General features: G+C 41.7%; 1 protein-coding gene across 2 annotated transcripts in view; it reads right to left on the reverse strand.

The window, feature by feature from the left end:
• The window catches only part of NFE2L2 (NFE2 like bZIP transcription factor 2), a 23,595-nt gene extending 9,255 nt beyond the window's left edge, over positions 1–14,340 (reverse strand). Inside the window, exon 1 of one of the 2 annotated variants that reach the window (XM_068195959.1) lies at positions 14,054–14,340. In XM_068195959.1, the coding sequence (XP_068052060.1) occupies positions 14,054–14,311 (258 nt within the window). In that variant the 5' untranslated portion in view covers positions 14,312–14,340. Of the gene's footprint in view, positions 1–7,141; positions 8,603–14,053 lie in introns of those variants that run through there. The other variant, XM_068195960.1, reaches the window with a different exon arrangement.
• Between the last annotated feature and the right edge of the window lie 566 nt (positions 14,341–14,906).

Below are 14,906 nucleotides of genomic sequence, written 5' to 3' on the forward strand. Positions count from 1 at the left end.
GTTTGGACATATAAAGGCACTTTTAATAAGATAAACATAAATGTTAAACAATTCACATTAAGCCACCATCTGGCCCCCAGTGGAAATTTTCATGTTTTAGATTTACATATCAGCATTTGCCATCTGGGCAGAGTCTGTTATACATTTTATGAGAAAATCTCAGACTACATTGTAAAGTTTGACAATTAACTCTTATTGCTCCTAATCAAACATTTGCAGAAGGGTAAACAAAGGAAAGAGACCCTGTTTTCATGTTACTTTCACAGACTGACTTCTGTGCCTTAAACAAAACGCTAATCTTTTGTTTCATCCCTGTCTGGTTTATCTGACTGGTTTTGGTGTTGTTTGGCATATGAGCCATTTACAGGTAGCCTTGCTAGAATGGAAACATCCAGCAGCCCAAGTGTAAGCAGAGAAACAATCTTAGCACCTTCAACCCACTGTAAGCTATCCCCTGGATCCAGAGCACATTGTGAGGTTTGTGCATTTACTTTTTAAGTCATGCCTTTTGCACCATAAATTGAGATAACACAAGCAGGATCTCCCACCAAACAGGGATCTGTTTTCCTTTCCCATGATCTGTCAGCACCTAACCCCATGAAGACAGATGATTTTCCATGCCAGCAGGAGTTAACAGAAGAGCAACACAATCAATGGCTAATGCATCCAGCAGGGAGTTCAGGCCAGCACTGCATCAGGAGCAGGGAAGAGTTCCTACAGCTTATCCACAGAAAGAGACAGGGCTAAGTATCTGTTTTCCAGAAAGAGAAGGGAATGAAGAATAAAAAGCACCTTACATTTCTGATTTAATTCTGTTTTTTAAAAAAAAAACATGTTGGAAGTGAGACAGGCTCAAGGACCTGAGACCCTTAAAGGCAAGAATGAAAAGGAGGCCAACAAGTAAAAAGGCAAGTACAAGAGGAGCTGGCAGCATCTTATCACTTAAGAAAAGCTCCGTGGAAGCAACAGCTGAAGGTTTTCACCTCATTATCCTCTGGAGGAACTGATTTTGTTCCCGTAGTTTTCAAGAATTATTTATAAATAATTTAATGTTTTCAGATGATCTCTGGCCTCTCCATAACTACTGCTTTGTTTTCTAAATATTTTTCAAGGTAAGTTACTTAATTACAGCTTACAATTACAGAAGAAAATTCTGGACACATAAGCCTTATGCTTAAGAGAAGGCTCAGAAAGCAGATAAAGTTAGTCCAAAGCCCTAACTTTTTTAAAAACAAGTGAGAAGAATGGGGGAAAGGGAGTGACAAAAGTTATTTACACTGGTGGGCAGAGGGGTACAACAGCAATTTCAGATGTCTGAATTCTGTTTGGAAGTGTAACAGAACAGACAGCTGTCAAACAAAGCCACGTGACAGCAACCTGTGATTTGTGAATACATGAGGTCAAATCCCCGACTGCCCTGCAGAGCTGTCTGCTGTCCCATATTTTTCACCAAGACCTCCTAAGAAATCTGGAAGGAAATAAGGTGCTTGGATGGATGGATGGATGGAAGGGGATGGTTTTTTTCTGTCTTTCATACCTATGCCACCTAACACTGGTGTGACTGTACTGACACTAAACCAGTATGTTTTGACACTACACCAGGCTGCTTCTCTGTCTTTATGCCCATTTCCTCTTCCTGGTCCTAAAGTGTTTGGATGCCTGAGCCACAAAACACTCAAAGCCCTGGCAGGCTAACTTGCCTATGAAAGGACTCAAAATGTTAAGTCTGTGTATGCAAATTTCTATTTTCTCCTAACACACATGTCATATTCCAGACTGTACCACTCACTGTATATAGCAAGCTATCTTAATAAATGTGAAGTTGTCAGGATCTATACTTATAAGTTAGATTAGTTGAAAAATTTCTTGGCTGGATTGTCCAGCATTCTTAAGAAAGCTTCACTACAAGCCTTGTCTAAGGGCATTACTCTGATAAAGACTGGGAGAAGTTCTGCCTGGCTAGAAGTACAATTCTGGATGCTACTCACCCATTCTCCCAACCCTCATTCCAGAAACAACTCCTCTGGGAGGTGGATTATTTAAGTATTTTACCTGAAGCGTTATCTTCCAGGAATGGTATCAACAAAGGCTAAGTCTGTAAGTTATGTACAGCTCTCAACATGATGGTTTTTTGAAGGCATTCCATGGCAAGCTTTCCAAACTACCAAGGAAAAAATATACCTTGTATATACCTTGCAAAAATCACACCCTGTATAGTGAAAAGACAAGTTTCTTTAAGCCTGAAGAATGTAAAACGAGCAAGAATGTAACTGCAATAAAAAACAGCTGTTGAAGGCTGTTTATGGTCATTAATGTACTAACTCTATTTCACTTCCAAAACCTGCAAAATCCTAATGCTAACAATAAAGCAAGACCAAAGAAGGTAAAGAAAAACACCTTCATCAGAAATACAGCAAAGAAGAGGAAAAGGAAGGAAGGACACACAGACAACAGCTTACTTCTTCTCTCTGGCAAGTCTTCTCTTTTTCTGCATAATCAATCAATCCCCACCACCCTGACACTCCTTAAAATACTGGACATGTGCAAGTGCCTCACAGCACTCCCAGCCTGGAGCACAGCAGTAGGAGCAACACTTTCATCTCTGGCTCAATCATCAATTGTCAGAAACACAAATCTGTGTGTTTCCCACCACATCTGGTCTGCTTTGAGGTGACCATTTACAGTAAAACAGATCAGGGGATTCTTGCTCAGTGCTGCAGATCTTTCTGCAGAAGACTATTTCACAATCTCAGACACTCCAGAAGCAGCTGTGCTTTTCTAAATTGTTTAATCAATAGATATTTGAGATACTGGGTTTAAACTGGTAGTTTAGTAGGAGTTTAATATAGAGTGTTGGTTTCCAGAGGTTGGATGGGGTCTGGACTGATCCCACCTCAGCATACTTAAAAAAAAAAAAAAAAAAAAATAGAAATCCCAAATCCACTGTCTCATTTGCATGGCTTACAGAAAGCAAAATCTTAAGTTTGACACTGGTACATATTTTCTTTGTCCATACCTGATTTTTCCAAAGTTATCCTCTAGTACTGAGGACCAGATCTATCATGCTTTTTATCTGCTCCAAATTCCCTTATTTCTGCCTTAATCATAAGGAAAAGACAGAGTAAGGTCTAATATGGTAAAATGATTACAATCAATTTTTCTTGAATAAACTGAATTATGCTCATATTTACAAGTGCTACCATGGCTGCTCAGAAAAAGCTAAAAATGGCCATGGTTGTCATCCCACTTCTTCAAATTTAGTCCTAAATCTCTTGACATCCCAGAGTGCTTTCTGAAGCATCTGTATCTAAAGCAATGAGCCATACATGTTTTCAGAGCTTTGCTGTTTTAATCAAATGCGTTCTGTTTTTCCCTTTCAGTCTTAATTTTATAGTGTTAATCCAATTTTCACTTTTCCACTGTATATCTCGCTAGTAGTGTTGCAGTCCCTTACACTCCAATTCTGAATCATTCTTTCAGCTTAACTGAGTTACTGACTTGCTATTTCTTTATCTTGCATCAGCAGCATTACAAAATTAAGTCAATAAGCACAAAAAGTTAATATGTATTCAAGTTACAATCTATTACACAAGTTGCATAATGAACTTGGGAGGCTGGCAAAAATACAGGATTGTTTACCAAGAGTGGGTTAGTCTATTTGATTTTGCTTGATACATCAACAAAGTTCTGCTGTGCTGCCCCAACAAGTAAAGTGAGTGATTCTGCTGTGGCTGAGTTTGTAGCTGTTGTCTAATCACCATGTACTGCACCACGTAACTCCATTTTGAAAGGTATTCAACAGCAGCCATCTCAGATAGACCAGCTTTTCCTGAAACAAAATACGGCTTTAATGCCTTTATTTGTGTTTGGAGGGGTTTTTCTTCCCAAGTTAATACAGCATCATAATGAAATGGGCATTTGTTGAATTTTTGTCATTTATACATCAACAACAAAACCCTATATGTAAACAAATAATATGAGAAAAATATTGCTGATCTTTTAACCATAGGAATACATAAGCCTTTGCACCCCGCTTTAAGAGGTAACTGTTTTTCAAATACTGTAGGTTCAATATAGAAAATATTATCTTTAAGCTATTCTGCTACACCCAGCCAAACATGTACTCTGCAGACATTGCCACAGGATACTCACTAGTGTATACACAAGAGGATTTGTTTATAATAATGGCTCAGTCATCTGGGAAACATGATCCAGTCAAATTATAGCACATTCTTAGTCCAATCAAAAAAAAAAAAAAAAAAAAAAATCAGGAAGCAAAATGAACATAGGAACAGAGAAAAGAACCTAAAAACATGCAAATAACATTAGGTTGTATAAATCTTGGGTTATAACCTATTAGCCACTATTTTGATTTCACACCTTTTGGAAAAGCATGTTTCAATCCAAACATGAAAACTGTGTTTGTTTAAGGGTCCATATATTCTCCAGGATTGTATCTTTCTTGTACTACATGTTTTCACTGCATTGGCCTCTTAGTTTAAAATCCCCATTTCCAGCTGTCGTTTTGCTGATGGCTGGGCAAGTTACAGGGACAGCAGCAGCTGGGTCATTACAGCTGCAGCACGCCTGGGTGTGGACACTGCACACTCTAACACAACAGGAGCACGTCTTGTCAACTTCCACCCCACTCATCTCACAAGCAACTTACTTTGTTATTGTTGTTTGTGGACCAAACTACAGTGGCAAGCAACTGGAGTGCCTGGACGAGTTAGAAAGCAATGAGGTTCACCCAGTGTCCTGCCAGCACATACCCAGCAACCCTCTTTCAGAAAGAGACAGCTACTGTGGCTGCACCAAGGAAATTCCACACAAACACCTCATCAGCTATGAGTATTATCTTAAGACTAAAAGCTTAAGGATAGGGCTATATTGCAGCGAATAGTGTTTGCTCCAGATGTGCCTACATCTGGCAGAGTACATAGGTACACAGTTCCCTCTGCAGTCTGTGGGGCACAGGTGTTAAACAGCGAGCCAGTCCTGCAATTAACATGCCTTTTTCACATACATAATCCATATAGACAGTGCTGGGAATTCAGTCACTGCACAGTTCTCACTAAACAAGCAGGGTGGGGATTTTTTTGAGTGTTCAACCTCCAATACACTTCTTATTTAGTTTCTACAGGGGGAAAAGAAACCAAACCCAGAAAACAGGCCAAAAATACATTGCTATTCAACTGCTCACCACTGGGCAGTATAGAATCAACAGATTTGAGAAAGGGACACCCAGAGGGGCACATTTTTGCTGTGCTGGCAATATCTTTCCAAAAGAGTAATTCATGGTTAAATGGCACTGTGAGCTTAATTTGATGCTGCGAACACTAGTGACATACTTCAGTCAATAATAATACCATTCAAATGTGCACTGTTGACCAAGAACACTCTTACCTAAATTTACACAAAGCATCATAGAAATCATTATTTAATTTACATAAAAGGATTTCGTATAGCTCTTCCCTCTTCTCTAACCACACCAAGATACATGAGTTATCCTTGCACAGAAGGAAGCAAGGGTAGATTTTACTCATTTTCTTAAGCACTTGTAATCCACACATTTATCTGCAAAAAGCAAGCCTCTAGAAATCATCAGCCCCCACAAAGGCTTCAGCAATCTCTTTCACATCAAGGTCCTGCAAAGTTAAACAACTAAATCAGAAAGCTCAAAAAGGGTCAACAAATCAGGCATCTACATGTCAATCTATCATTTCTGTCCACAATGACAGCTTTTGCTTAGAAAAAGTAAACCCACTGAGGAAGTGAATAATAACTGGGTAGAAAACTAAAGCTTTGTCTGTGTGGTGCATTCAGTCCTCACTTTTCAATTTATACATTCTGAAAACAAAAGGATCTAATTCATCTTCCAAGGCATAAACCAGAGCAAGTAAATGGTTTTATTCCTCTTGCCAAAGTAACGCTCAATATCTTCAAAAGAGCAACAAAACTGCAAAACTCAACCGTAAGTAACTGTCCTTCCATCCAAATCAAGAGCCTCCACTGCCCACCACTTTCCTTGGGGCTTTTTCCATATCTGTCCTCTTGGAGTATACAGGAGACTTATAGCCCATTTTATCAAAAACTCTCATCCCAAGCTTCATTTTGAATTTCAGATAATTCTGTGGGTCTGACCTTAGTGACAGTTTCAGAATAATCTGAAGCACTCCATTAACAGTTTTGTTATTTAAGTGGCTTCCATTCTTAACTTTGCTGACAAAAAGAAACTTTGAGAGATGAAAAATGTCTAGAGATGTATGCACCAGCCATCAGCTGAGCGAAGATTCCCAGGAGTGGTCAGCGCAGACTGGACTCCTGAAGTGGTCAATGATAAAGGATTACAAATCAAGCCAGAAAACATTCCATGGCACTACAACACTTCACTGAGTCACAACAAATCATACTAGTTGAAGAATTAACCTGATAACATTCTAGTTCAAATACTAAAACCAAAATAGAAAGCAGAGTATCAGAAATCACTGTGCTGGAATTCTCTGTTACAACCTGTTGTAGCTGTTACACAGCTATAAGGCACATTAATACAATGTGCATTTCCACAGCCAAATAATTAAATTTAAATAATTTGGAAGACCAGCTGTCAGAAATAATGATTTAGATTCAAATATATGTTCTGGTTTTCATATTATGCTATTTTACTAGCACCATTTTTGTTACTGACTTTTATTTTCATCCTTTGGCATCTTCATTTTCATCCTTTGGATTATTTAAATCCTACTTGTTTAAAAAGTTTACTCAGGTTTGTTTAATTTCTTTTACAAGTATCAGTGGGACAATCTTCCAGAAATTCCTCAGATGACACAGATCTCGAGACCGATCTACAGCAGAAACAAAGCCAAGTGTGAATATAACTCTGTGTCATACACCAGAAAACATGTCCATGCATCTCATGTCAAGTAATTCACAGCAGACTGCACCAGGGTCTACAGTACACTTGTACCAAGAACATGACTATATTATCTGCACTGGTGCAGACATATCAGTGACCACTGGTGAAGCCAAGCATTAGTGTCACAAAATGGGGTGGAATACCCCTACTGACGGGTCTTGAATGACCTCTGCTGCTACAGTCTTCGTGTTCTCCTTCCAGCCACGAAGCATCTGAAAATTTTACCCTTCTGAGCTGAGCTGCACCAGCTTTCAGAGCCACCCACTCATCCCTGCCATCCTCTCTTGTCCATTGTTCTGCTAACCAGCTGATTGCGGAACACGTCATTTGGTCACATAACTGCACGCAATCCAACTGGAAATACCCTGATTTAGAACAAAATTCAGTCTTCTTACCCAAGAGCATGTAACTCAAGCAAACAGCTCCTGAAGGCAGAAAGCAGAAATGATGAAGAGCCCCTGCCCAGGTGGCTGGCTGCTAAGCAGACATTAAAACTGGTCCTCTCAAACAGGAGCAGGCAGCATTCCCAGTGGTAGACCTGCACCAACTAGGTGCTGCCTGGGAATTCTGAATGGGGATCCCCCAATGGGGAGCCCAAGCAGAACAGGAAGCTTTCCACTCTAATGACAGAAATAAGTAGGAAGACACTCATTTTACCACAAGGTTTCAAACAAACAAAAAAAACCCCATAATCTTTTAATCATAGCTCTTTACAGCAAAATGGTGGTGATGACCTGAGCAGGAAGCAAATAAAAGTCACAGTAACTTTTCACATAACTCAGCTGTTGAAAAGTCACTGTTTTAACATTTCGTAGGTGTTAATTTTCAAACACAGCAAATAGACACACCCTTAATCATGAAACAAACCTCCTCTTACAGGCACATTATCAACCAAGCTCCTTCTAAGTCAATTTCCCAAGAATGCAAACTTTGTTTCGCAAACTGTCTCTAGGAGTGGAATTTTTGTTATACTTACAAGAGACAGCATGTAAAATCAATACAGTAAACAGCAATAAAACTTTGAAACTGCAAGACGCAAGTGGGGGCATGGAGAGAAAAGTTGATATCTTTACATTTCATAGCAATACAGAAGATACTTCCTTAAAAGGTTTTAAAGAGATGGTTTCAAACTGATCTTACATAACTTTGTTGCTGCAACTTCAATCTTAAAGGAACTTTCTTTCCCTTTCTTTTCTCTTTTTTAACTAAATTGGTAATAACACTGCAGAAGTTAGGCTAACAGTCTAACTGTAAGACATGTACAAGGTTGAGTGGTTTCAACTCCCTCAGTACTGCAACAGCATCCACAACAAAGACATAGCTTATTAAATGGTTTAGGTTTAGTTTACATTTAAAGACAGAAACCATTAATAATCATTTACAGTACCTTCCAAGTAATTTTGCTAAACCAACACTGTTTTATATTCCTTCTTCCCAGTATAAAAACTGCAGCTAATCAGGCAAAAATCAGAAATCTGAACTGACATAATAAAAAAATTTCAGCTGTATCTGTAGTGCATAAATTGCAGCCATGTAAGTTTTTCTACGCTATACCCATTCTACTAGAGCTGTGCCAACTAGTACTTGTGCTAGAGTTTAGTAATACACTACTGAACAGCAGTTATACTCTGCTGGTAGGACAATGCTGACTTAACTTTGAGTTATTAACACTCTTATTATTCCTAATAACTTTCCAAGATCTCCAGAACAACATGCTAAAAGATCTAAGTATTTTAAAGTGAATTTTAAAGTGAATATTAACATATAAATTAAGAGGCAAATACAAAGCCAATGTGTTGACACGTAACATTGAAAAATCAATGTGTCACTGAAAGAAAACAGAAAATATTTCACCAAGAATTCTAAATGGCAAAAGACAGCAAACAGAAGATCCTTCATAAGATAAAGACAAATGCTCCTCTCCAAAGCAGTCAAATAATTAAACACTTTTATCTGTACCAGATATTGTTACAGAATACTTGATTACCCAAATTAATATTTAATTTAAATGTATGATGCCAAATTAATACTTAATTTAAATGTATGGTTCTGAGAGAATTTGCTTCCATTTGAAATGGCCACTGTTGGCATACACATGTTCAAAGTAAAACTAAAGGAATGTTATAACAAGATAATATAATGGGGAATATATTTTTTAATTTCCTTATTTTAAAGAATAGTAAAGAAAAATTAAGAACTATGTATCTAGAAATCACAGATACAGAAAAACAGGTGTTGCTCTGATTGTTTCACTACTGTGCTGCACAGAGCAGTAACACAGCTCCTTACTTTACAAAAGCTTAAGTGCTTTAAGAAATTAAATTCTTGCTACTGCTAATTAATACGTGACTGTCACTAGCTTTGCTTTTCCCATACAGAAAGCAGTTACTGGGTATGAAAGCTAAAAGTACACAATGCCTATCTTGAACTGAATGCATTTTCCAGTATCTGTTCCAGATAAGCTTTCCACTGTTTTCAGCAGTTTCATGCACCACAGATAGCACTGCCACCTTCAGTTCTTACCGCTGGTTTAATTGTTTACCTTAATGAAACAAATATGCCATAAAAGAATTGCAGTTGAGCAACCCTGAGCAGCACTGTGGCTCACTGTATATCAGTCATCCTTGGATAACACAAAATCAAAGTCGTAACTTCCAACTCCTCCTCCATGACTTCTCATTGGTCATATTGAAAGACCTGTAGAGGTAGCAAATGAAGTGTTTTCAAAACCAATTAAATCAGTTTATTGCTGAGAAAGGATTAAGCCGACCAAGGTGTCATTCTTTCCCCTTCACCTAAAGTGGCATTCTGTGGCACAAAGTCCAACTTTGGTACAATATACTGGATCAGAAAGCTGAACAGACTTCAAACCCTTTCATGTTTTCTAGGAATGTGCTACATTAAAATAATAGGTTACTCAGGGTTGGAATGAGATGGAGGCCAAAGCAAACTTTAACCAGGTGATTAACCCAGAGACTTTGCAGGACTTCTTGCTGGCTGCAACTCAATCAGCAGGGGATTAATATTTAATTCATGCCAATGGGTTACTGCCTGAACTTGTACTGTACTGGCTTCAGCCAAGACAATCATTGGAAATACATCACACTTGCACAAATTGGCCTAAATTTAGTGAATGGTTTAGTAATTTTAAAGCTTATCTTTATAATTGCAAAGAGGAAAAAAAAGAAATAAGCAGTGCTCAAGATACAAAAATCAAACTAATTTCTTCTTCACAATGAGTCACACACCCAGTGTTACAAGTATGGGTACATGTAGCATCATTAACTGGCATCTTCATCTGGACTTTCCATTTTTTCCTCTTTCTCCCTGAAGTCCACCCTTCTCTGAGCCTGCAATGAATTGTTATCATTCTCCTTATGAAGTCTACTGCATTCCAAAAACTTTCAGTGGCAAACTCCATCAGCTTTTGCTGTTTTGAGTTTTCTTAATTCTACTGAAGGAACAAATACAACAAAATTTTACAGCTATGTATGAAAAACTCTAGAAAGAAATAGCATGAATTTATTTTACTCAGAACAAATACTTCACTTGGGTCCTTCCATTTCTAGTGTTCCTCAACATCACCTCACAAAGCCCAGCACACTCCACAAAAGTATCTGACCTTTTTTTTACAAATTAAGTATGTTCAAGATAGTACTGCTACGTTAATTTCAGTCAGGATCACGGAAGTAGCAATACCAATCAAAGAGATATTTTTCTGCTTTGCAAATTTAAGAGGTACAGAAAGCAAAAGAAATCAAACAGGTATTCAGGTGCAACAATAGATACAACAATCATTTTCAACCATTTCCTTGTCTTTCAGGGTTATACGTAACACATGGCATTCTGATTCAGGATGAATCTTACAGCATCCCTAGTTTTTCAATTAAAAAAGTAAAATAACAAAGTAAGAGACAGAAAGCAAAAATTTATTCTTGCCCATGAACATTAGTGGGAAGTGAACATAAACCTTCCTAACCACCTACACAGTCCTATAAAAACATCTCAGCTTCTTTAAAGCACAAAAGAACAGCCAGCTACCTTCTGCTTACAATGAATGTTCTTTTTTATTCCAGTTTGGTCTCTTTTAAACATTTCCCAATAAGCTTTTAAAGCCAATCTCTTCTTCAACTTTGAGTGCTAAAAATTAATTGCTTCAAGTCAGATAGTCAGGTTTTCTGAGACAATGAACTTGTACTTCCCCTGGTTTCCAATACAACTGTAATTTCTTGGCACATTTTAAAGACCTGTACAGAACAGGATTCATATGATGCATATTTACTACACTAATAATAATATCCAATTAGCCATTCTCCTGAATGGATTGACAAGGTCAGCTCCTGCTAGGCTACATTCACTTCAGCCAAATATGCTACACTGCATTATATCTGACACTGGGTTAACTGATATTCTTTCATGAGTTTTGGAGGAAAGAAAGCTCCATCAATACAGCTCAATAGCAAGGTGAGCACAGAACTACTGGAAATGTCAAAATAAATGCATTTTTACTTAAGGAAGTGCTTGCGATACTCTCTCTTGTACTTCCTCCAAACTTCTCCTACATATTAGTAGATAACAATATATTCAGAAATGTGGGGATTTTTGAATTTCATGCAAAGAGATATATGAATAGATGTATCTACAGATACATTGATCAGATATTCCTATTCAATAATGTTATTAAATCTCATTATCAAGAAACTAAAAAAGAAAAAACATCTCAACAACCCAAAAAGCAAAGACTTGCTGCCAGCCCTGAGTGGGGTACTTGCTTGACTTTCCCACAGAATCCACACTCATGTGGAAATGAGAGGTTATCAGAGAATAAAAATAAACCCACTCACTTAACAATTTAATGCAGCAGGTCAAGAAAAAGAAAAGTATGTGTAATTCCTCATTAAAGCCCTGTATACTGAAGAGATCACACTAATTGATCTGGAGACTCTTCAGGACAGCTCTCTAGGTAGAAAAACCCTAACAGATACGCTTGCATGCACACTCATTTATCCACTTGGTTTTGTCAGTTGTTGCAATTAGTCTTACTTCCAATCTACTGCAACCCACAGCTTCATTGTATTGGAAAGGAAATTCTTCCTCACTTCTTGTGAGGTTCAAAATTTAATAACTAAGTGGTTTGTTGAGCTTTTTTTTACAAGGTAACTGGAAACCGTTTCAATAACTCCACATTTACTGAAGGGAAAAGCTATGAAGTCCTGCCTTCTCAAGTGTGATTTGAAGCATCCAGACCACTTGGTCCACCGCAATCTTTTTTCTTGGTTTAAGGTCCATGCAGGCAACATTCCATTTCACCTTTGTGCACAGAAGTGCATCCTCTTTCCAGGCAGAAAGGTACAAGAAGGGAATACTTTTTACAGGAATATTGCAGGCAATAGTTCCGCTAACTCCCCCAGAAGTACATAGCTGAGAGTGGAGGTTTTATATTCTGGTTAAGGAGTTTGAGCAAGCCCTACACACTCACCTTCACTCCTATGACTACTGCTGCCAGGCACATAGACACTAAGAACACCCTTCCCATCTGCCGGCTTGCAAAATCTGAGGGACTAAATGCAGATTGTGTCCCCCCTTGTTCATTCTGAATGAGGATTTTATGGGACAGGGTAGGTGAATTTTCCATTTAATGAATACGCTTAGGCATATATATGTCAAAGATGATGATAAGTTGCTATCTAAAAAACACACTGCCTTTTCAGGCTAGGTCTGCAAGAGAAGCAATCATCAGTTGCTGAGCTCAGATAGGAAAAGTGCAACAGGTGGCTTAGTAGAGAAGGTTTGACAAAGCAGGCAAACGAGTAACAAAAGCGAGGTTTCTGGAAAAGAAGTCACAGTGGACTGGGGAAGAAGGTACGGAATCATAATAGCAGGAATTGGTCTGTTAAGAGTACCTGAGGAATGAGGCCTGGATAATACAGGCAAAACCAAATTCACCGAGTGCTTACATAGCACAGGCCAAGACAGTGATTTCTGTTGTAGAATTTGACAACAAACTGAGGAGGCAAGGTGGAGGTCACGGCTGGGCTACCCAGGGCTAGAAAAACAGATGGGCCAAGCAGAGTTTCGAGCAGCCCAAGACTCGAAAGGAACTAGCCAATGAACAGAAAAAGGAACATCCAATACTGCTGAAGTCATAGTACCTGTAGGAAGTACCCACTTACACATCCTAAAGCACGGACAACGTTAGAAGACACTCTACTGCATAGCATATGCATACCAACACACACTAGAAGAGCATGAGAACACTTGATTCTTAATTTTGCAGCAAGAATTGAAGCAGGTCCAGAACAATTTTTAAGTATTACTACTTTAAGCCTAGCATTTTGTTTATATGGATATGTTTCTAGTCAAACGCCCAAGAAAAGCACAATTATATAAATTTATAATGGAGTTCAATTATGTTTTCAGTTATTCACGCAGCTCTTGTGCAACTAGTTTGCAACGCAACAGTACTGAACTCCCCCAGGCTTCGAGAGAAGAGGCTCCACAGCACATGAGTACAAACCACAAACACCTCTGAGCCTCCAGGACTCTGGCCCTGGCAGAGGCCACTCCGGCTCCGCCTGCTCTGTGCCCAAAGCCCTGGCGAGGGATTCCAGCAGGCGGAGGTGCCGAGGCGCCCCCCAGCCGGGGCAGCCCGGCCCGGGCTCCGCGGGCTGCGTGTGCCAGGCTGATCCGGACCCCAAGGCGAACCGGGACAGCGCGTGGTTGTGCAACAGCCCAGGAGCGGGCCCGGGCCGCAGCAGCGGGAAGCGGCGGTAACTCACCCGAGTGCGAAGCGGGAGCGCTCGGGCCCGCCGGGGGCAGCGACTCGAGGCTGTACCCGGCTCGGGCAGCCCCTCCGGCCCCGGCGCCTCCCCAGCCGCTCCCTCGGGGGAGGCTCCGGCCCCTGGCCCTGCCCAGCCCTCCCCGCGCTCCCGAGGCTGCGGGCGGCGGCTGCGGGCGGCCCTCGCTGACCCCAGCCCGGCCCGGCCCGGCCCCCTCGGGAGCGCGGCCCCGCCCCTACCGTGACTCAGCACGTTCCGGGGGGCGGGCCGGCCGTCACGAGCCCGCGGAGCACGTGGGGCCGGCCCGCCCCTCGCCCTCACCGGCGGGGCCTGCCCGGGGCCGCGGCCCCGCTCTCACCTGCGCGGCGGCGGCCGCCTCGATCTCCATGGCGCGGGGCCGGGTCAGCGGGGGCCGGCACGGCGGGGCCGGCACGGCGCGGCGGCGACTGGCCCCGCACCGCCCGCCGCTTCTCTCAGCAATGTTTGGGGACGGGGCCGCTCCGGGACGGCGGCCGCCCCCGCGCTCCGCCCCGGCCCGGCCGCGCAGCCACTCAGCGCCCGCGGGACCCGCGGAGGCGGCGGCTTTCCCGGCAGCGGCGGCGGCCGTGCCGGGCATCTTCGTCCGCGCTCACCGCTCCCGCGGCCCAGTGCCCGAGCCCTGCGGCGCCGCGCCCCTCGGGCAGCCGCCGCTCCGGGTGTCGTCGGTGAGTGGAGGAGCGGCCCTGCTCCGGGCGAGGCCGGTGAGTTCGGCGCTGGAGCAGGGAGCGCTGCCGGCGGGCAGCGCGGAGGGACGGCGGAGCCCCGGAAACAGCCCCGTGTGCGCCGGCTGCCGCTGCCGGGCAGGGCATCTCGAACGAGCCATCAACCAGCCGAAACAGAGATGGGGAGATTCGGGGCTGGCGCGCACCAAGTGTTTGGAATTGGTAGCTCCGGATGAGGTTTTCCTCGGAGCGGCAATGGTACTAGTCCTGATACCATTTTTCCAACCTTTTCCGGCTATTTAATGTGCAACACACATTAACACATCACAGCCCCCAACACATCCACTTCTCAGGAGTAACAAAGCACGTGCCAGGGCGTGCCTAAAAGTAAGGAGAGATGCTTTAGAGCAGACAGGCCGTAGGCTGGTATCCTTACACGTGTCAGAGTTACCAAATTATTGCAGTGTCTTATCTTAAAGCACCTGTCGTTAGATGGTAAATTTCATTACC

This window comes from Anomalospiza imberbis, chromosome 7, assembly GCF_031753505.1.
Source record: "Anomalospiza imberbis isolate Cuckoo-Finch-1a 21T00152 chromosome 7, ASM3175350v1, whole genome shotgun sequence".
NCBI lineage: Eukaryota > Metazoa > Chordata > Aves > Passeriformes > Viduidae > Anomalospiza > Anomalospiza imberbis.